Here is a 23,209-nt window from a genome sequence, read left to right on the forward strand (position 1 = left end):
CAAACTGTGCTTTTTTTTTTATTATTCAAAATAATGCAGAAAGTTTTCTGTGATGGGTACACCTATGGAGATTTACACATAAACCACATATACGTGTGTGTGTGTGTGTGTGTGTGTGTGTGCAGTGCTGTATCAGGCAGCATGAAGTGCCAGCTGTAGCCCTAGGGGCCCAAAATTACTGCCTCACTGATTTACCTCTGAACACAAGAGTCAGACACATGCAGACAGGCCTGAGACGCACAGCCTTGCCTGCTGTGCCCACGTCCTTCACTGAATGACAAGGATACCCTGCGTGTGTGTGTGTTTCTCTAGCGTTAGTGCTGAGGCAGCCTGTAGTGTGGAAGCATGAGCTCTAATCCCCAGATCCTGGACTTCACAGGCCAGATCAAGAAGAGAAACATGTGTGAGGCTTACTGAGACACACACAGGATTAGTCCTCTGTATATAGTGAGACACTGCATTGTATCACTCTTAAAGATCCTATGTGTTTTAAATACATTTATGTATTTTGCTTTTATCCAAAGTGACTAACATTGCATTCAAGGTATACAGTCATTATACTGCAAAAAATATTTTCTTACTCTGTATTTTTGCCTTGATTTCCTGTATAAATATCTAAACATTCTTAAATCAAGATAAATTTACTTGAGAAACAATTACATAAGTCTGAAAAAAAAGAATCATCAAAATTAAGTGAATTTATACTAAAAACAAGAAAAATATCTGCCAATAGGATAAGAAAACATGATCTTGTTTTCCCTCTGAATTACAAAGCTTAATATCTTAAGTCATTTTGCTTCTCAAGTAAATGTATCTTGATTTAAGAATGTTTAGATATCTGCACTGAAAAACAAAACAAAAATGCTAAGTAAGAAAATTATTTTTATGCTCAACTGAAAACAAGCAAACAAGGTCAACACAATTAAAAACATTTTATAATTATTCTAAGCGATTGAGGTGTTTTGTTGTCGGTTGTAAGAATGAACATAGCAGTCTTCATTTACTCTCGTTGTTACTCGAGGATGGATCTGTACTGTTCGTGATCCAGCTTACAGTTTCCACAGCGATAGGCCTAGCGTTACTGACCAGCGTTCACTGCAGTAATGTAGAGAGCGCGCACACATTATGACAGCTCATCGAGTCGCTACGGATATAAAGTTTACCAGTTTATTAAGCACCCCCTGAAAAGGTGTGTATTTGTATACTGTTAGATGTAACGAGTGTTTTGTGTAATACTGTGTATATGTTGATGATAATGAGAGAGAGAGAGTTTATGGATAAGACTTTAATGCACACTTCTTAAACGTGTTTATTCAGCTCTTACAGTGATTGTCTGGAGTAAAACTAACGCTTCATCTTTTGTGTGATGTACAGTAAACTTCATTGAACTCATCAGTATATTTTTGGCCATCATTCGGATGGGGTCTACTAAAGCAGGCTTGTACTAATAGTGGATGAAACCAAGATGAAAAATAAGTTTCTGTTTTGATGTTATCATTCCGTGAGATGAGATTGTCCAGGCTCTGAAGCGCGAGCTCGTGAGGCTCCGCCCTCTGTGCAGCAGCAGCAGCTCATTTGCATTTAAAGGAATACACACTAAAACGGCATGTTTTTCTGAGCCCCAAAAAGTGGCAATTTAAACATGCTGTAAAAAATGATCTGTTTAGTATTTTGAGCTAAAACTTCACATACAGACTCTGAGGACATCAGAGACTTATTTGACATCTTGTGAAAAGGGTCATAATAGGTGCATGCCCTTTAAAGTATAATTATACTTTATTGTCATGAAAATACCAGAGAAGGCTTGAAGAACTCATAGATAGTCATGTGTATTAGTCATGTTTAATCAATCAAAGCGTTTCAATCTTCTGTTTATTCAGCTAAAGTGATAGTATGATGCCCATAGGGATTTCCTGGAATGACGTGCGCTATCAAACTTCTGCGGGGCATATTTCAAGTGTCTGTGCGAGAGCGCCCTCTGGCTTTCAGATGGAGCAGCATTTACTACTGATCACAGAGCCGTGCTGCACTGACAAGCTGCACATAAAATAATCACAGCCTTTGTCAAATCGTATGCGGTTTCATTTCAAATAATCGGGCAGCTGTTAAAATGGTCTAGAACTGGGACTAGTGCAGATACTGATCCAGATCTGTCATCACCAGAGTAAACACTGCTCAGACAGAGAGCAAAGTCTCACATACATGATACAACACAACATGTGCCGTTCATCTGAACCTGATAGAAAATCCCTCATTCTACAGAAGAACGATACCTCATCCTCCCTCGTTTCCCCATGACTGCTCATTTCTCTCTTTTCTTCTGGTCTGGCTCTTGTCTTCTCCATACGGGGTTCCAGTGATTATTTTTGGCTCTTAATCTCGGTCTTATTTCTCGTGGCACCATCCTGACTTCCTTTCCAGCTGTTCATAATATTGTTATCTATCTTATTTTCTTGGCCACAAAGGACTGAATCTCTCTCAGTGCAGCCCATAAGTATTCAGTGAGTGAGAGAGTTGCAAAAGACAGCTTTAAAGGAATAGCTCACTTAAAAATGAAAATTCTGTCATCATTTACTCACCCTCAAGTTGTTTCAAACCTGTATGAATTTCTTTCTTTGAATCCATCTGCATTGAATGAATCCATTATTCAGCCTCACATTGGCACTAATGCTTGCCTGTTGGGTAATTGGCATTCAGATTGTAATTCCATTGCATTCAGATTAGCTTTGGCTTTCAGAGGAAGTAGAATATTTGGTTGATGGTTTACCACCATAGACCTTACATCAACATTTATTTTCATATTAGCAGATTTGTCTGAAACATTAACAGATGCCTTTTCTACCCGAGGTGATAACCATGCGACAACAGCATTATCTTGCTGTGCAGCATGTAGAAAACGCTTGCGGGTTAGCATAGCTTTCAGTAATTAACCTCTGGGCCTATACCGCAGTCTTCTTTTGGTGATGCAGGTTGTTTGAACTCTTTGCTGAATTCTTTCTTCTTTACAGTACAACACTTAACTTGTGATATTTCCTCAGTCTCTGATCTGCTTGCTTTCCTGCCAGACCCTTTTGTTTTGGTCAGAAAAGCCAATAAGGAAACAGATAACTGTTGTCGGTGTTACTTGTTTCTCCAGAAATGAGGGAACTGTGTGGGTCAAAATCAGGAAACAGAGCTATTGTCTCTGTAACGATATAATAAACAGAACTTACTGAACTTAGTCTCATAGATCCAATTTTCATGAGAATAGCAGCCAATTCATCACTGTTACACTGTATAGAATTAATGAAAAATTATTACGTATTTAATGAAATTAATTTACTTGCTTTCGTTGTCTATGTAGTTTTTATTTATTTATTTGTATTGGATTTTAAAAGGCATTCTTAATTCAATTCTGAATGGTGTATGATTCCCTGGTGAATAGCCATTTGAATTGTTGCCATACAGCTTTTGTTTATTCCTCACCTGTTCATTGTATTAATTTACTTATTTTTCCTTGGTTCATTATCGCTTCATGTTTCGTTGTTTCGCTTACAGAGCTGTTATGTTTTTATTCCCATTTTGGATTAATCTTTGTAGCGCTTTTGGGTTAGTAACAATGAATAACGGTTTTACAAGTGTTCAAAATACTGATATTATCGTCTTAAACAATATTTTTTAGGTTTATGTTAGGGATAATCCACGGCTACCCCACCCCATCGTTGCTGAAAAATATGATGTAGTGATTCAGTTTTATCAATAAAAATCCAGGGATCTTGCTATGGATTAAACCGTTTTATTGCACACCTTCCAACCAATCAGAATCGAATATTCAGACAGACCATGGTGTAACATCTAAATAATTCTCTTCTATTGCGTTTTAGCTACAGCATCATATATTGACATCCTTGAAGGTATAGTTCACTCAAAAGTATAAATGTGAAGTGTAATAAAAAGACCCAAATTTAAGTCATTATTCACTGAAGATATTTACTTCCACCTTAGTCCTCCTTTCACAGTCGTTAGAAAAGTATCAGTGTCTGATTCATTCATTAATTGTGAGCCTTTTGAGTCGGATTTCTCAATTAATCGGTGGATCCATTCATTTCATAAAACAGAAGGCAGTTAAAAGCTTGCTTACAAGTAAGATGATCAGTGAATAACAACTTAAATGTATTTCGTGTCCTTTTTGAATCAGGGTTATTAACTAAAAATAATACTTTGTTGGCACTGAGAACGCCAATACCTGAACACACAGTGCTCCCATTCTCCATCTTCATTAGTTTATGATCTGTTTAACAGTCCTATATAATACTTTAATAGATAGAACTGTTAAACAAAGAAAGTAAACCGTATACAAAAATGTATTATAGCATTTGCCATGTTGTTGCTAGCTGAGCAGAAACACATAATCATGTTTCGCCTGGTCCCTTCAAAGTCGCAATGGGTTTCCTCCTTAGTGTAAAGGTTGAGAAGTGCCACTGTAAAAAATAATATTGTTGGTTTAACATAGTTACCTTAATACCTTACAATTTTGAGTTCATTAAAATAAAAACATTTAAGTAATACAACAAAGGAGATTGGTTTAATAAATAGAAAACTCGAAATATTATGTTATCTGAATCAGTTGATTTGACAAAAGATAAAAAGTTGTGATAAATCATGAAAATTATTTTTTACAGTGTGACTTCGGTCCAGCTATTGCTGTTTTCCTTATTCGTGGAGTGAATATATAAGCTATAAACTGTGTTTGCACGGCTTTTATACAAATGGCAGGTGTTTCGCATGCGTTCGGCCAATCAACACACACTTACATCACTGGTAGTTCCTGTAGTGCTGGGTTAGATTCTGATGTAGTCCCCCCAAAAAGTGTTCCTAGAACTAAAATCGTTCCCAGTTCCTGCGCCGCGATCACACCAAAAAGCCTGTACTTCTTCCGATAGTTATAGAAACTATGAAAGCGTTCCTCCGGTGCGAAAGCCCCTAATGATGACAGGGAACTGTAAAACAGCAGAACCTCTGATCTGTCGTGTGTGTGTGAGTTTGGGGTCCCCAAGTGTGCAGTACATCAGAGAGGACCCTCGTTTCCCCTGTCATTGACTTCTGTTATGTTTTATCTCAGTGGCAGCTGCTGCTTTTGCCCGTTTTCCTTCCAGTGGTTTTCAGCTTCATTTGCCCCTCTAATGAAGATTTAGAGGCTCTAGGATCTCTAAAAGAAGAGAAAGAGAGAAAGCAGTAGCACAGAAGGAAAGAGAAAGCATTTTTAATGCCCGTGAAAACAGAAGAGATACTAAACTCAGGCTGAGAAAATGAACACAAATGAAAAATAAAACAGACAAACAGCATCCCATCTAAAGCACATGTCCACACCATGGGCAAAAAGTGCCAAAAAAACAGTGTTCTCCTCAAATCCAAAGGTAGTAAAGTGTCAAAATTACATGCAGTCACCAGCAAATTGCACAAGGTCAGATTGTGAATCTGAATTAATTCACAATGTGAATTTGGTCTTATTTATATCATCACCTGATTGTATAGTAAGAGACATGATATTGAATATAAGGCGGATAAAAAAACGAGGCTGTGAGGGATAGACTTTAGGGCTGTTACTAATAATTAGTCGATTAATCCAGTGTTTCCTCTAGGAAATGATGGATGATTTCCCATTGACCACGCCCCCTCCCCCTTGGTAGTTAAACCTCCCCACCCCAGAATCACGTGCACTCACACACTCACACACAGGCCACTTTCTGAGGAATTGAAAAATTGAAACAACCAACCAAAGATTTAATCTGCCACATTAAGAGAAGGCTATATTCATAAATGGCAAAAATGATATTATAAATTAGGTTAGAGGATAATACAGCAGGATAAGTTGATAACAATAATTGCACTTAATAATAAGTTGCACAATAATTTGATAAAATCTGAACCGTAAAAAAAAAAAAAAAACATTGAGTGGGGAACAAATAAATTGTAAAATGTTCCACCTTGCTTTTTGTATTGTTACACACACATATATACTATATTGCCAAAAGAATTGGGACACCCCTCCAAATCATTGAATTCAGGTGTTCCAGTCACTTCCATGGCCACAGTTGTATGAAAATAAAGCAGCTAGGCATGCAGACGCTTCTACAAACATTTGTGAAAGGATGGGTCGCTCTCAGAAGGTCAATGAATTCAAGCGTGGGACCGTGATAGGTTGCCACCTGTGCAATAAGTCCATTCGTGAAATTTCCTCACTACTAAATATTCAACGGTCAACTGTCAGTGGTATTATAACAGAGTGGAAGCAATTGGGAACAACAGCAGCTCAGCCACGAAGTGATAGGCCATGTAAAATCACAGAGCGGGGTCAGTAGATGCTGAGGCGCACAGTGCACAGAAGTCGACAACTTTGCAGAGTCAATACCTCCAAACTTCGTGTGGCCTTCAGATTAGCTCAAGAACAGTACTTCATTAAGAGCTTCATTGAATGGCTTTCCATGGCCAAGCAGCTTCATCCAAGCCTTACATCACCAAGTGCAATGCAAAACATCGATTGCAGTGGTGTAACGCACGCCGCCACTGGACTCTAGAGCAGTGGAGACGTGTTCTCTGGAGTGACGAATCACGCTTCTCTGTCTGGCAATCCGATGGATGAGTCTGGGTTTGGTGGCTGCCAGGAGAACGGCACTTGCCTGACTGCATTGTGTCAAGGGTAAAGTTTGGTGGAGGGGGGATTATGGTGTGGGGTTGTTTTTCAGGGGTTGGGCTTGGCCCCTTAGTTCCAGTGAAAGGAACTCTTAATGCTTCACAAATCAAGCACAAATTTGAACAAATCAAGGTCCATAGAGACATGGAAGAGCGAGTTTGGGTTGGAGGAACTTGACTGTCCTGCACAGAGTCCTGACCTCAACCCCACAGAACAGCTTTGGGATGAATGAGAGCGGAGACTGAGAGCCAGGTCTTCGCGTCCAACATCAGTGCCTGAACTCACAAATGCGCAAAAGACATTTCTTTTAAATGAATAGCGCAGCTTTTTAATTAGGAAGCAACATATGATAGATTGGACAGAACAAGATAGGCTGTTAATAACCTTTTATTGTGCAAAAGTATAAAACTGCGCAGAATGATGCGCTTGAAGCAACACGGAGTCAGCACTGATAAATTCAAAGCAAAAAGGGAAGAGATATTGATGCATAGTGTATTATATTGTATATATAGACACTTGGTAGAAAGATGACATGATTTAGAAACAGCAATTAACAAAATAAAGTCCTTTAGTGCAAAACCGTAGACCTTAATCTACAAATACAGTATAATAATGGGAACATTGATCTTGAAATGAGTTTCATCGTGTTGACTGTCATACCCGAACGCGACGCACTGTTTGAATGCTGAATGGAGAATGACTGAGGAGAGATGAGTTTCCATTTACTTTAACATAATGACTTAAATATTCATTAGTACCTCACATTAAGCTATCAAATGGCTTCAGAAGTCTTGGAATATAGTGCACGTAGTTGCACGCAATAACAGTAAATTATGCATAATTTCAAGTAAATAACCCTAAATCAAACCCTAATCCGAAGCATTACTCTATAATAAGTACATGTAGTTAAATAATATTCAGTACTTGTCTGAGTAAGTACAATGTAACTACATTACCTTAAAATAAAGTGTTTAGGGATTAAATAAAGGATACATTTTTAAAGTCCCCCTGTAGTCAATCATTTTATCTTTGATCACCAAAATTACTTAAAAAAAAAATCCTTTAAAAAAAATTCTTCACGCCTTAATTTATCTTGAATGTAACTCTACACCCTTGCCTCATTTAGTATACGTGTAACCATGAATATGCAAATGAGCCCCGCCTCCACTCACTCACACAGCTCAGAGATCCACTGGTTGACGATCACACGTTGATCTGATTGGTTGCAAGGTAGTTTGTGACGTCAGAAACACCAGCGTTTCTGAGACTGTCTTTGATTCACTGCAGTTTTAAGGAGAAAATACTCAGGACAAATACGGACAAATACAAACACAGAAAATGTTCCGTATTTATTTAATTTTTTTCTTATTTTATTACTGACTGTTCACTTGTCTTTAATATTGTTTCATAACTTTTAATAGTCAGGTTATTTAATAGAATACAATGTTGAGTCTAAAATAAATAACAATAATAGTGAAAAGTATGGCAGGGCAAGTAAAATTTAACCATTGGCCCGACTGAGATGTTGGCCGGATATTGACTGATATTGACTGAACAAACGGATCACAATTTTATCCATGCAAAATAACCCTGCAGACACTGAAGATCAGATCGGATATGTGCAAAGTGATCAAATCCACTGCAGGGAAATGTGTCTGTCACCCAAAAAACAAATCTACAGTACGCCATATGTGAGGAAAACTTTGGTGTGAACAAACCTAATTTGTCTGTCCCTAGTTTGTATTGCAGTCAATTTGATAATTTTTTTTTGCAACATATACAAGTTTTGTAACGAAAGTCTTGCTGTGACTAATGCCAGTGTCATGTAAAGCGAGGGCTCACAGTGACCTTGTCGTCTCGTTCGCGCCTCCTCCTGAGCGAGCAGCTGTTTGTGTAATGTCTTCATCTTCTCTCTCGGCCCACAGAGCACTAAGAACTGGAGGGCGTCCGTGGATCTGACGGGACGACTGCTGACGGCTCACGGCCAGGGCTACGGCAAGAGCGGCCAGCCCACCGGACACACCACTGACTCCTTACAGGTGAGCACAACCTGTGCTCTCTACAGGGCTGCGGCCCAACACTTAAAGGGATAGTTCACCCAAAAATGCCGCTAGAGACAAGCTCCAAAAGAGAGTCAATCCCATAGACCCCCATGTTTAAGAGATAGTTCACCCAAAAATGAAAATTACCCCATGACTTACTCGCCCTTAAGCCATCCTAGGTGTGTAAGACTTTCTTCTTTCAGCCAAACACAGAGTTATATTAAAAAATATCCTGGCTCTTTCAGGCTTTATAATGGGAGTGAATGGTACCTTACATTTTGAAGCTCTAAAAAGCACATCCATCCATCATTAAAGTAATCCATACGACTCCAGGGGGTTAAAGGGTCAGTTCACCCAAATATGAAAATTCTGTCAGTAATTACTCGCCCTCATGTTGTTCCAAACCTGTAAGACTTTCGTTCATCTTCCGAACACAAATTAAGATATTTTTGACGAAATCTGAGAGCTGGATCACTCCTCCATAGGCTGCAAGGTAATTTCATCTGCCAGCCCAGAAAAGATAGTAAAGACATCGTTAAAATAGTCCAAGTGACTACAGTGGATCAACCTTCAGTTTATCAAGTGACGAGAATACTTTTTGTGCGCAAAAAACTAAAATAACTACTTTATTCAACTCTTCAGGTTCCTCTGTGTTTCTCTGAGTGAGTTCACATAGTGTAACAGCGCAGCGCTTCTGGGTTGTACGTCAGAACGGAGGCTCACTATTGGCCAGCATCACACGCATCACACTATTTTAAACGTTGTCTTTACTAACTTTCTGGGCCGGAAAGTTTCAGTTACATAGAAGCCTATGGAGCAGTGAGACAGCTCTCAGATTTAATAAAAAATAACTTAATTTGTGTTCTGAAGATGAATGAAAGTTTTACGGGGTTGGAACAACATGAGGGTGAGTAATTACTGACAGAATTTTCATTTTTTGGTGAACTAACCCTTTAATAAAGACCTTCTGAAGCGAAGCCATGTGTTTTTGTATGAAAAATATTCATATTTATAACTTTATAAACTATAATCAATGTCTTCCACACACTAGTCTAGTTCCGGTGACCTCTGACCCGACACATGACGTATTGATAAACGTGCAAGCACAGAAGATAGAGCAAAACAAAACACCGGTCACGAACTAGAAGTCTAAAATTAGACTTTTAAAAAGAAATGTGGGAGGAGCTTGAGTTAGGACCCCAGCCCTATGTGTTTGACCCGAGAGGCGTCGACTCTCACCTGAGCTTCTCACCTAATTGTGGTTGAAATGTTTTTAATTGAAATACATTCACAGCTTGAATATACCGTACAACCAGATTAAATTTCAGCCTGAAAATACACAGCTTCAAAATGCAAGAAATTCAATGCATTTTTTTTTCAGTGTTTCAAAGACATTTGTCATTAATTTACTTCCATTAAAAAATTATTAATATAATGTTATTTTTATAAAAACTGCCTTATGAGCAATTTATATGTGTGTTTACAAATCACTTAAATATTATAGTAATATACCAACGATTCCCTGGTATAGTTTACAGCATTTTCTCTGCAATATTTTTTAATGTAATGTACCTGATATATAACTGGATTTCGAATCAAGATCAGAATTTAAATGAATAACAAGCTTGTGAATCAAAATTAAACTATGACATTTGTGTCGATACCCAGCCCTAGAGTTTTGTTCAGTTCCCCACACTGATATACATGTGAAGCAGCAGATCTGTCAGTGTTTGAGCTGGCGTCCCGACTCCCACTCAGTCCACAGTAACCCGCTGACGGGCCCGTGGCTCGTGTCAAAGCCCCCGCTCGCTTTGATGAGCCGGCCTCACCCGGCTCCACACGCACGGCTGCAGAGAAGAGCTCGTCTGGAATACATGAAGATCACAAAGCATTGCACAACTCCGTTACAGAAAGAACAAAGTGTTGAATTGTTATGTTGAAACAGACTCCTCTTTTGTCTCTACAGCTGTGGTTTGTGCGTCTGGCTCTTCTGGTGAAGCTCAACCTTTTCCAGAACGCTGAACTGGAGTTTGAGCCCTTTGGGAATCTTGACCATCCAAACCTCTACTATGAATATTACCCGACGGTTTACCCTGGAAGACGAGGTAAAAGTTGTTTTAGCGAGGCAGTATTATGATATTCTGAAACAGTTTCCCATACACTACTGTTCACAGGTTTGGACTCAGTTAGATTATTAATTTTTTAAAGAATTTAATACTTTTATTGAGCAAGGACGCATTAAATTGATCAAAAGTGACAGCAAAGACATTTATAGTGTTATTAAAGATTTTTATTTCTGTTGTTATTATTATTATTATTAAATCATTTATTTAACTTATTATTATAATAATATTATTATCTGTGGCTGCTGAATTTTATTAAGTGATTTCTTTCTGAAATCACTGATTGTGTAATTAATACTCCGCCTAAAGTCTTATTAGATGGCTGACAATATTTAGCATAATAAACTTTATCTCTTTTTTTGTACCTCTTTATTTTTATTATCATTGTAATTTTTATGTTATAATGGTAGTAAAAGTCTGATTGTATTTAATTTATACAAATGCAAGTATGTATTATGTTACAGCATTACCTGTACAATGATATTTTTGCTTTGAATGCATTTGTCCTTCAGCTGTTCTAGATTGTTTTGTTTTTAGTTTTTGTAGTTGTCACAGTAGTTCTTTGTTTTGATTGATATGATTGATAAATTATATTGTGAATATACACAATTATCTTAAATTACAATAAAAAAGTTTTCGAACAAATAAATTTATCCTTGGAGAGCAGAAGAGACTTTTAAAAAATCTTACAGACCCCAAACTTTTTAATGGGACTGTAAATATCTTTCAAAGGACGCCACGAACCTGGCAAAATTGGGCAAATCCAGCAATTAGTTACTTCTCAAATGCATCATAATATCAGCCCATTACCCAACAGAGCTTTATTTCCAGTCATACCAATAAAAATTTGAAATTTGAAGATCTTCAGACCCAGGTCTACGTTACAAGATCCATCCTGATATCAAAGAGTGGTGTGATCAAAGCTTGTTTCACCAGCATGGAGTCTGTTTCGTCAGTGTATTTACTGACAGAAAAAGAAGCAAGAATGGGAAATGTTGTTAGTTTTTGCAGAAGAGAAAGACTATGCATTAGTGTTAATATCCCTAAATGTGTTTTATATGCCTGTGTCTTGGATGGTCAAGGCTCGATGGTGCCGTTCTCCATGCGTGTTTTGCACGCCGAGCTCCCTCAGTATCTGCAGAAGCCTCAGGATACTCTGGACCGCCTCCACAGAATAAAGAGCGTCTGTCAGAAGGTGAGCTGAACTTTACACCTCACTGGCTGCACCTGCTCCGCAGAGCTCTGAAATTTAATTAGCATAGCTGTAATTGGGGTTGTAAAACTTCTGTTCTTGTCCTTTCACAGATTCTGAGTAACCTGCAGGAGGGTTTAGCTGAGGACGGGAGTATGATGAACCTCACACAGGACAACAGACTCGGTACAGACCACTGAAATCTCTCCTCTAGACCTAGTGCATGTCAAATACAAAATCTGTCATTGTTTACTCATCCTCATTTCCACCACCCTTCAAATTGTTTATTTGTAAGCTTCAGGATCTGTTATGTTAAATTACATTATAGTCTTTTACCAGATATACACTTGTAGACTTTGCAGTCTGTCTCTTTTTGATGACTCATCTTGCAATCACTGATATCAATATAAAAAAGCTCATAAAAAGCTCTCTAAATTATACAATCCCTTCAGTATGCCTAAACTGCTCCCTAGCCCAGTGGTCTCAAGTCTGTTGGTCTCAGTGCTCCCCAGCCATTGGTCTCAAATCTGTTGGTCTCAGTGCTACCTAGCCCAGTGGTCTCAAGTCTGTTGGTCTCAGTGCTCCCCAGCCATTGGTCTCAAATCTGTTGGTCTCAGTGCTACCTAGCCCAGTGGTCTCAAGTCTGTTGGTCTCAGCGCTCCCTAGCCCAATGGTCTTAAGTCTGGTGGTCCTGGTCTTTCCCCTTTACTCAGTGCTTCCAGTAATGGCCACCACCATTTTGTGTGTCTGGGCTGCACACACTTCCCCTGGGGCGGTGTCTGCCACAGTCACGGAGGTCGACTCTGACCTGGATTATTTTTCTGCCCCTTGAAGTACATTTTGTAATATATTTAATTTATTTTCAGTGTGAAAAATACAAATACATTCTGTTCACAACATATTTAGAAAAAAATTCAAAATGTATAGGGAAAAAAATACAAATCTACATCACCATTTACCATCACCTTTATAATTTGAGTTTATAATTTGAAATCACTCTCAAATAACCCAAGAAAGAGCCGTAGATGGTAGCGATCCATCAGAACGGATAGCTGACGTGTTCTATAAGTCTTGCATGCTCGATTGACTTGCTCACGTGTTGTTTTGGTTGAAGACAGAGATAAATACATGCTTCAGCATAGCTATGAGGAGAGTCTGTGATTTCAGAAGCCCCCCACCGGCCCGCCGCCTGTGTACCTGATGTGGTTTCAGCGGGACGGACTCCCTCCGTCATGGGCACATGTCTCTGAGGGAGCTGCCAAGTGCTGACAGACTGCTGGCACCCCCTTTACTCTCACCCTGAGATTAGTGTGGCTGTTCATTGCCCTAGTTTGCCTCTGGCAGTGTGAGGATTTTTTGGTGAGGATGAGAGGTTAATCCGAGGAGGAAGGGTTCAGTTCGAAGACAAACATCCTATAATGTGTGTCGAAAGTGCAAATTTTGTCTGAGCTGTGGGTGGCTCAGGTCCAAAGCAATATAATCTTCAATATAATCAATATTATTTTCTGTCCTCCATTTAGTATACTGATAAAATGGCAAAAGCCACCCCAAAACAATGTGACAGAAATAAGAAAAAATGTATTCTGATTTTTACTCTGCATTTCTTTTTAAGTCACATATATATATATATAGCGCTTTATACAATACAGATTGTTTCAAAGGAGCTTTACAGTGATAAACAGGAAAATAATTATCGAGGATGCAAACAGAATTCAATTCTACTTTAAAGCAGCTCTAAAAAAAGAAAATAGCTTTATTATTTTGCTCAATTTAGTAAGTTTATTCAGTTCAGTTCAATAATTCTGTCAATTTCATCAATTATAAAATGAGTTTAATTCAGCTATAAGCAGTAAAAGGCCTTTTAGTATAATTGACCAAATGTCCTCCTTCAGCTTGTGTTTCACGTGTCTTTTTGCTGTGAAAGATTACTGATTTTTATAAAGTAAACATAAGAATAACTTTTATATTGTTAGTAATATTTCAAGATGAACACTTACTGGACTGAAGCATCCTAGGTTAGATTATCCATACATCATTTTTTTCATTCGAATGTGTGCATCAAATATGATCATCAGGCTTTTGAAGAAGGTTTATTTGTTCATCTTGTTTACATCATGCAGTATATGTTTTAAAACTACAGAGCTTTGATCATAAACTTGAAATATCATCTAACTAACACATTATTGGCAGATATAGAGTTATGACTAATATTTATATGCATTTTATGTAATTATCTTCTATACTGTTTTAAAGATCTCATTGATTTGCATTGCAAACTATCAAAATTTAATCTTATCTTTTGTCCATATAAATATCAGCATAGTCCAAATGAGCAATAAAAGCCTGAAGAATTACATTTTCCATTTAAAAAAAAAAACTTGAATTTTCTGACTATTCTTCCATATAGTTCTAATTGATTGACAATCCTATTTTTAATTTGTATGCCCTTCAGGAATATTATCATATTATCATTGTGTGTTTATGTGGCAGGCGTGATGCAGTGTCACTCTCTTTCTTCTGTTCAGTTGCGGTCTCACACCCATCGGTCTGTTCATGCACACACACACACACACACACACACACACACACACACACACACAGATCTGAGATCAGATCGGCTCGCTGATGGGGGTCTACAGTGAGCCAGAGGGGGGAAATAAATGTGATTGTCACTCTGTCTTTTCCTCCTGCACTATAATTCCCACCAGCAGACAAATAATTGATGGTTTGAAGCCGGGAAAAGGATGGAAAGACTGCAATTTCCAATTCCAGTCCATTTGCTCAGTCTCTCTCTCTCTCTCTCTCTCTGTGTGTGTGTGTGTTTCAGCCTCGATCCAGCTGTGGAGGTCACGTCTGAGCAGGGTGATGTACTCCATGGCCAACTGTCTGCTAATGATGAAGGTACATGGGCGGGCGGTCAAACATACACACACATATACTCAGTCACACATTTATATCTGACCTGAATCATATCTGTATGCACACAAACACACTCTATCGAGGGTTATAAATCATAGGGTTTCCTTCAAGCAGGTGATGACTGGATAGTATTGAAATGGGATAAAAATGGTTTTCTGATCATTGTTCTATTGGTAAAAAAACGTGTCTATGCACACATACTATACCCATATGGTATACGCTTAGATTTAGATTGTCATTAGCTGAAATATATACATTTTTGTGTGTGTGTGTGTGTGCAAGTTATCATGTTAAATGAGTGCCATCTGCTGGCTAAAGACTGTAGTGACACGCAAATAAATTGGTTAGCAGACACACAACAAAGAAACTCACAATCACAAATATGAATTGTTGTTGTAATGAATATTGAATAAATGTCATACATGGATTCCCTGAGAGTTTTAGCAATGCCAACACGAGGGTTTTGTGAGGTGAAAACTGTTTCTGTTTCAATAGATTGAGTCCTACTGGCTCAGAAACCTTATAGGTAATAGTTCATCTACAAAATGAAAATGCTGGGTTACACTTTATTTTAAGGTGTCCTTGTTACAGTGTAATATGGGAACACTTTACAGTAAAGTTTCTTTTGTTAACATTAGTTAACATGAACGGTACACTGTGTAACTATTGGCTTTCTAGCGGTTGTGCTTCGTCTCTGCGTGATTGTGCGGGAGAATATTGTTCTCCTGTTCCTCATAAAACGTTCACTACTAGGCTTAAGAGATATTACCAGTTCAGATGAAAAGGATCTCAAGCTGACTAGCTGAAGGCGTTACTGTAGGTTTACCTAATAGACACGGTACTTCCTTAAAAAACAACCATTTTCTCACCGCTGTTGTTCAAGATCCATATGCTGTATTTATTCTTTGTAACTCAAAAGGACAATTTGTGAAGAACCTTCACACATGCTTTTTAGTGACCTCATCTGTCAAGCTCAAAGATAAAAATGCATAAAAACGTATCTTAACAGTGATTCAGTACACCTTGTGCTCTATATGTTTGAAGACTTCTGAAGTCAGCTGATGCTTTATGATTCTGTCATCATTTACTCACCCTCGTGTTGTTCCAAACCTGCATGGATTTCTTCTGCTGAACACAGAAGATGATATTTTGAAGAATGTGGGTAACCAAACAGTTGACGGACCCCTTTGACCTCCATAGTCTTCTTCTCCATACTGTGGAAGTCAATGGCGTAAATGGTTTGGATGAACGAGCTCACACAGTCTTCCTCTCGAATCTCACTCTCCATCCCACATGTTCAAACTGACATGATGCATTCGGCCTGTTCCTCACACAGCACTATCAGATGTCTTCAGAAAACGTGGAATATAGTCGTATCGGCGTCTTCTATGGAACTTTCGTTGTGATTTTGTGTTCTTTTGGAGCTTGACAGACATGGGGCCGGTTTCACAAAGATAGACTTTGACTATGGCTTAGATATAGTAGATAGTCAGACGTCAGATAGACATCTAAATCAGACCGTTGCACAAAGCACTTAAGACTCTGACTATCTTAAGTAGGACTACACTGCAATGCATTCTGGGTAAAATAAGACACTTTTCAAAACAAAAAACATGGCGGATCGAGTAAGCGCATTCAACCGCTCAGTGCAGTTTACCCCAGCGGATAATATGTGTTTGTTGGAGGAGTTTAACAGTTACAAGGACATTTTTGGCTTGGGAAATTTAGCGGAGAATGTAGTAACAAGGAGAAATGTTTCAATTATGAGCCATTTTCCCTTTTCTTTTGGCTGTTTGTAATGTAACTGATTGTTACTGCTGGTTGCCAAGGTAACAGAGTCTTAGACCTAAGTTAGCCTGGGGTAAGGTGTCTAATTTTTTTGGTCTAAATTAAGTCAGTCTTTGTTTTTGTGAAACAGTCTAACTTGCATTACACTAGACTATGAGCACATTCTAGACTTGTCTAACACTATAGACCGCTCTAACATAGCTTTGTGAAGCCGGCCCATGGTCTTTATGAATTGTTGTTGAATGGAAAAGAGCTGTATGAAGACTCATGCAGAAGTATATTTTTAAACAGAATACAGGTTTGGAACAACAAGATGCTGAGAAAAACATGAAAGAACGGTTAGCTCCGAGAGAAGTAGCTCCGGCTACAAGACGCATGCAAGACCCAAGAGTTACATAGTGTATCTTTCATAAAAGCATAAAAGCTCATTTTATTGAAATGATTTCCCCTTCCTGTCACATTAAGGACTATGTTCTGGCGGTGGAGACGTATCACTCCATCATCGAGTATGAGCCGGAGCAAAGCGTGCAGTTGCTGAGTGGAATCGGACGTATTTTCCTACAGGTGAGAGACACCTGAACAATACTCAGCTGACGTCAGGAGAGGACACACTGAATCACATGACATACGCCTAACAGAGGTCAGGGCTGCAGTTTCTGAAGGAATGTGTCCTTTAGCATGTGTCTTGTTTTGGCTTCAGTAAATCAAGTTTTGGTTCAGTGAGATTTTTTTTTAAAGAAATTAATACTTTCATGCATTTATTTGATGACAGTAAAGACATTAATAATGTTACGAAAGATGCTATTTCAAATAAATGCTGTTCTTTTGAACTTTCTATTTACCAAAGAATCCTGAAAATCCACATATTAGAATGATTTCTGAAGGGATGTGAATCAACACACAAGAATGTGCACAAAAGTTGTATTTAACTAAATCACGAACACATAACTAATCTAAACAAACACATACACATACACACAATCATGCATACATGGGGAACATGGAAAGGGAAAGTGAATGAATCGGAAACAGAAACAAGGAAATGAAGCAATGAGAAGAGTCATTTAACCATGTGAACAAAACCATCAGTTTATTGTATCAAAGCTCCTTGTTTAATGCAGCTTTTATTTAACCTATGTTGAGTAATTTAAATGAACCGCACTTGCAGTGCCTCAGCTGTTGAGCCGTTTTCTGTGATTACTGTTATCAAGTCGACTGGATGAGTGAACGGTGTCTTTGCAGAGTTACTTGTTTTTGAAGAGAATCAAAGAGTCTGTTTTGCTCTTCATGTTTAATCTTCACACAGAGAGTGTAATTAATGTTCTGTGTGTTCATATTTTTAGATTGGAGACATAAGAACTGCGGAGAAGTATTTTCAGGATGTGGAAAAAGCCTGTCAATCAAAGGGAAAAACACCTAATGAAGACACCTCAGTTCTGATGAACAGGTAAACACTGATTTCTGCTGGAGAACAGCAGCATGATGTCCGTCGCTTATTGAAATCTAGTTTCAAATTTGGAATAATTATTATGAGTTTTTCTGTGTTTTTTAAAGAAGTCTCTTCTGATCACCAAAGATGCACTAATTTAATCAAAAAACACAGTAAAAACTGTAATACTGAGAAATAGTATTACAATCTAAAATAACTGTTTTCTATGTGAATATACTGTATTTTAAAATGTAATGTAAGTCTTCAGTGTCACATGATCCTTCAGAAATCATTCTAATATGATGATTTGCTTCTCAAGAGACATTCATTATTATCATCAGTGTTGAAAACAGTTGTGCAAAGATACTTTGATCAATAGAAAGTTCAAAAGAACAGCATTTATTTGAAATAGAAATCTTTTGTGACATTATAAAATTCACTTTTCATCAATTTAATGTGTCCTTGCTGAATAACAGTATAATTTACTGTATATATATATCGAAACTTCACGGTTTCCACAAAAATATGAATCATGTGACATTGAAGACTGGAGTAATGATGCTGAAAATATTTTAAATGGTAATAATATTTCACAATATTATTGTTTTTACTGCAGTGCATTGAAATTAAGTGCAGCCTTGCTGAGCAAAAGAGTTAAAAGTTAAAGTTAAAAATCATAATTACTCCAAACTTTTAGTGTAGTACTTAAACGGTAGTACTTAAACTTTAGTGTAGTACTTAAACTTAAACGGTAGTGTAGAGTCTGTGCTTCTGTTTAACGTGAATGTGATGTTGTCAACAGGGCTTTTGTTTATCTGAGCCAGAATAACTACGCCGACGCACACGTGTGTTTCTCCAGTGTTTTGAAGCTTGATCCCAAGAACCCAGTGGTGAGTGCTAGTCCTCTTTCCAGAACACTGATGACCAAGTGATGCTTAAAATCGGCATGAAACAGGTGTCGCGCTCGTCGATTCTTCCCTATTGTCCCGTATATCCGAGTGAAACGACTTCTGGAACAAGAACAAATGTGGGCGGGGCTTGATTCTGTCTGTGGGGAATTGATTGGATGATTGTGGTTTGCTATTGGTGGATCTCATTTGAGTGACAGGTTGCCCCGCCCTCATCATCAGAGAAGAGAAGAGATGCTGCAAGAGGGAGGGGAAGATATTCTGATTCAAGATTAGCAGCCACATACATTTAAAAATGATGTGCACAGATAAATCATACTGTAATATTCCATAAAAATATCATTTTTGATCTCATGGGGACTTTACCACTAGAAAAACAGCAGCTGATGAACACCGGACGCATGTGCCAGTTCTAACAACGTGAGCTTTCTTTCCTCAGGCGAACAACAATGCAGCGGTGTGTCTCCTGTATCTGGGCCGTCTGAAGGAGTCCCTGGGCCAGCTGGAGAGCCTGGTGCACAAGGACCCCGCGCTGTACCTGCACGAGAGCGTGCTGTTCAACCTCACCACCATGTACGAGCTGGAGTCGTCCCGCAGCACGCAGAAGAAGCAGGCTCTGCTGGAGGCCACGGCCTGTCGAGAGGGAGACAGCTTCAACATCCAGTGCCTCAAGCTCGTGTGAGGACCAAACCGTGGAAAATAAAGCTTTTACAAGTCTTACGGTGGACAGACAGGACCAAAGTTAACTTGAGATGTCGATATTTTGCTCCGCACAGGACAGAAAAAAAAGGGTTACACACTTTTACCCGTTTCAGGAATCAAGAGAAATGCTTTTGAGCACATTAAATGATTGTTTTCAAAGAGTGTAAGCTAATTACAACTGTACTGTGTATTTCTGAAAATGACTAAATGAAATCTTGTGAATAAATGTATGAAAACCTGTTCTGATGTTGAGATGTGCTTTATGAATAAAACTGTGATTCTACGGTTGAGCTCTCAGGATAAGACATATTCATGCAAGACACTGCTGACAACAATACATATAAACAAATCATGCTTTGGTCAGGTTTGAGATTTTAGGCTATTTGACTGGTGGAAATATTATTTATTGAATTATATTTTTTTTTCTCATTCACTGAACCAGAAATCTCCACTTTACGCACACCAAACTTTACATTCTTATCTATATATTCTGAAGGCTTTTACTGAGAGGTTTGTTCATATATCATTCGCCTGATTTATACATCATTTTATACCCAATTTCTTTCTGACTATTAACAGTTTTTCTGATTTATGGAGAGATAAAAAGAGATATTCAAAATCCACAATATGACTTATTCATGTTAACCAAATGAAACAACATTTTTAGATCCGGCTTCTTCCGATGTTCAGATTTCTGTTCTGGATATGTATGCAAATGAGTGGACATTTAATTAGATGTCTCATTTGCATATTTAAATCACTGCATTTCAGAAAACATGCAAAACAAAGGTAGTTTTGCTACTCTTAATGTAATCAATCAACTGATGAAGTGTGGCGATATTTACTAGTTACATTTTTACCCTATTCAATCAGCTTTAAGGAATAACTATGTTGTGGAACTGTGATGGACTGTTTTATATAATTCATGATTAATAAAATCTGTGAAATGCTTATAGATCAGTAAATGTTCAAGTTAAATATAGTTGTCAATTAAAAATAGAAAAATGTACAATATTTTACATCTCTTTTAAAATAATTTTTAGCATAATATTTCTAAATCGATACTCATTTAGTGTTGCGATATGAATAACAAAACGGCAAGATACAAATATAATCATACAGACAGACATTCTCATATAACCAACATCAAGAATTATTGTTTATTTACTCTTTATAATGTTGTCTTCAGTATAATGACTTTGTTCTATTCAGTGTTTTTGCATTGCAGTATTATCATATAATAATTTGTTCAAATATATTTCATGACGCAAATCATGTTTCCATCCACATATTTTTATGCGCATTTTGGATGTTACATAAAAAACACTGGATGGAAACGCCAACGCTTTTCATTTTTCTTAGTGATATTTTGCGCTAGTTTATCAGGAAGTGATGATTTTGTTGTATTCCAATTTTGCGCATTGAAAGTTGAATTCGAAAAAGTTGACATTTGCATAAGTTGCAAAGTTGCATAAGAACTTTGGATGGAAACATGAAGACACAACAGTTTGTAGGCTAGTTCTTCCCCACATCTTTTAATAGAAAGTAATGAATTAATGCTACAAAACGTGAGTTTTAAACTCTACAATTAATCATCATAACTATCAAAATACTAAATGATCCTGTATTATGTGTTTATCATCAGCAATGACACGTAAGATCTACGACTCATGATTGCAACCCCTGTCAAGAGTGTTTGTTAAAGGCACTACAGAGTTTCATTCTGATAAAGATCACATCAGCAATCCTGTGATTCGGTCCTTCGTTAACTCTAAACCAATCAGATGTGGCGTCTCAGGAACGTCTCAGGAACATCTCAGGAGGATCTCAGGGAGCTGACGTAGGTCTTACGGATGTCGAAGTCATCAGCCGGACGGTTATAGGCCTTCCAGACCGGCTCACCGATGAACAGACGCATGGCTTTAGTGTAGTTCTGAGGAGAAAAACGTTGCGTCTGATAACAGCGTCTGCTAAACGTCTGGAAGCAAATACTTCAGTGAATCATGAAGACACGTACGGTTTCGTCAACGGTGAATCTGTGGTAGATTCCCGCCGGTAATGTGATGAGGTCACCTTTAGACACGGCCAATCGGATCCAGCGGTCATCTTTGTCCCTCACGTCAAAGTAAGACGACCCGTCCAGAATATACCGGATCTCGTCGTCAAGATGAAGGTGTTCTTCATAGAACATCTTCACCTGGAAGGCAGGAATCAGATTTACAGATGCAATTCAGTACATGCTGAAAATTATGCTAATTTTATACCATATCAATGAAGATATGCATAACCTACTTTGTTCCCATAATCAGGAAGTTTGTCCGGGTGAATGGTTATAATATCCATAAAGGAATAACCTCTTTCCTCACGGATCTTCTGCAGTTCTGGGTCATTTTCATAAATATCTGCATTTAACTGAAAAAAAAAGAAGAAGAGCAGAACCATTAAAACTTGTTATTTTAGTATGCTTGACATACTATTATAGTTATTGTTAATATTTTGATTTAGCATTTATTTTTTATATTTTTAATTATTAGTTATTTTAGCACTTCAATTTCATAAACTAAACAACTGAGAAGCTGTTTTTTTATATATTTTTTTCTAGCTGAATTATATATATATATATATATATATACGTTTTTTATACATATTTTATTGTAATTTTGTCATATTTTAATATTTTGTAAAATTGTAATATTGCACATATACTGGTAACTGAAAAAGAATACCAGGGTATATTTGTATGATAGTACCAAGATATTTATTGTAAAGGGTTAGTGCAGTAAAACTAAATTATGTTAAATATAACAGTCATCAAAACAATAAAAGATTCTAAAAAGCGTCTTAATGTACTTGAATGCCATCCCATATTATAATTCTACTGTATAAAGTCATGTTTTTGTAAAAGTGGATCATGTCAGATATTGCTGACATTTTATTTCAGAAATGTACTTGTACTGCAACAACATTCATGGACAATGAATAAATGAGACGTAAAATAAAATCTACTAAACTAAACGTCATAAAGCGCAGTTTCTGCTGGTATCACGTGATGTGTGCAACATTAATCTGAGTGATTCCTGACCGAACCTTCCAGTAATAAACTCCGATGTGCTGGAGCTGCTCGCGGGTCACGGGCTGGTTCGGGCTCAGTCTGTGAGGGAGTCTCTGGTCCTCACTGGACTCATCCATGTACCATGCCTCCATCACACTCAAGTTTATTATTCCACATGCGGGAGCCCAAAAGCAAAGCACTGAAAGGAATTTGTGGTTTTCAAAATAAAAGTGACTTATGATAAAAAAATAAATATTTATAATAATACATCTATTGCTTTTGATTTGTGTATATGTTCCTTTATATTTTAATTCCAATCTATATCAGTGATTACCAACCAGGGTACCAGCTACTCCAGCTGGGACTTTGGAAAATCCTTTA

At 37.7% G+C, this 23,209-nt stretch overlaps 2 protein-coding genes and 1 long non-coding RNA gene across 3 annotated transcripts in view; 1 reads left to right on the plus strand and 2 right to left on the minus strand.

Annotated features, from left to right (window-relative positions):
* trappc12 (trafficking protein particle complex subunit 12) overlaps positions 1 to 19,892 on the plus strand; it is a 28,242-nt gene extending 8,350 nt beyond the window's left edge. The window contains exons 4-12 of the mRNA XM_082143469.1: positions 8,599 to 8,712; positions 10,682 to 10,820; positions 11,921 to 12,033; positions 12,144 to 12,216; positions 14,858 to 14,931; positions 17,203 to 17,301; positions 18,081 to 18,184; positions 18,969 to 19,056; positions 19,514 to 19,892. Coding sequence (XP_081999595.1) covers positions 8,599 to 8,712; positions 10,682 to 10,820; positions 11,921 to 12,033; positions 12,144 to 12,216; positions 14,858 to 14,931; positions 17,203 to 17,301; positions 18,081 to 18,184; positions 18,969 to 19,056; positions 19,514 to 19,756 — 1,047 coding nt within the window. The 3' untranslated portion in view covers positions 19,757 to 19,892. The remainder of the gene's footprint in view (positions 1 to 8,598; positions 8,713 to 10,681; positions 10,821 to 11,920; positions 12,034 to 12,143; positions 12,217 to 14,857; positions 14,932 to 17,202; positions 17,302 to 18,080; positions 18,185 to 18,968; positions 19,057 to 19,513) is intronic.
* LOC309479553 lies at positions 4,727 to 7,546 on the minus strand. The gene is made up of 2 exons (XR_014199298.1): positions 7,499 to 7,546; positions 4,727 to 7,442 (listed from the first exon to the last, which is right to left on the minus strand). It is a non-coding gene; the product is annotated as an uncharacterized lncRNA (long non-coding RNA).
* A 1,019-nt stretch (positions 19,893 to 20,911) lies between the features above and the next one.
* Positions 20,912 to 23,038, minus strand: adi1 (acireductone dioxygenase 1). The gene is made up of 4 exons (XM_082143669.1): positions 22,864 to 23,038; positions 22,069 to 22,188; positions 21,794 to 21,973; positions 20,912 to 21,709 (listed from the first exon to the last, which is right to left on the minus strand). Exons 1-4 carry the CDS (start codon positions 22,978 to 22,980, stop codon positions 21,593 to 21,595), a joined length of 534 nt encoding a protein of 177 aa, XP_081999795.1. The 5' UTR covers positions 22,981 to 23,038; the 3' UTR covers positions 20,912 to 21,592.
* Positions 23,039 to 23,209: the final 171 nt, after the last annotated feature.

Source organism: Leuciscus leuciscus (assembly GCF_965113295.1).
Source record: "Leuciscus leuciscus genome assembly, chromosome: 17".
Lineage (NCBI taxonomy): Eukaryota > Metazoa > Chordata > Actinopteri > Cypriniformes > Leuciscidae > Leuciscus > Leuciscus leuciscus.

Bases quoted from the DNA above. Each gene is read 5' to 3' on its own strand.
- adi1 (XM_082143669.1), bottom strand. From the start codon at position 22,980: ATGGAGGCATGGTACATGGATGAGTCCAGTGAGGACCAGAGACTCCCT. The intron at 22,189-22,863 runs GTTCGGTCAGGA...TTTTTTTTTCAG, and splicing joins TCGGAGTTTATTACTGGAAG to TTAAATGCAGATATTTATGA. The intron at 21,710-21,793 runs GTACGTGTCTTC...TTTTCTCCTCAG, and splicing joins GATTCACCGTTGACGAAACC to AACTACACTAAAGCCATGCG.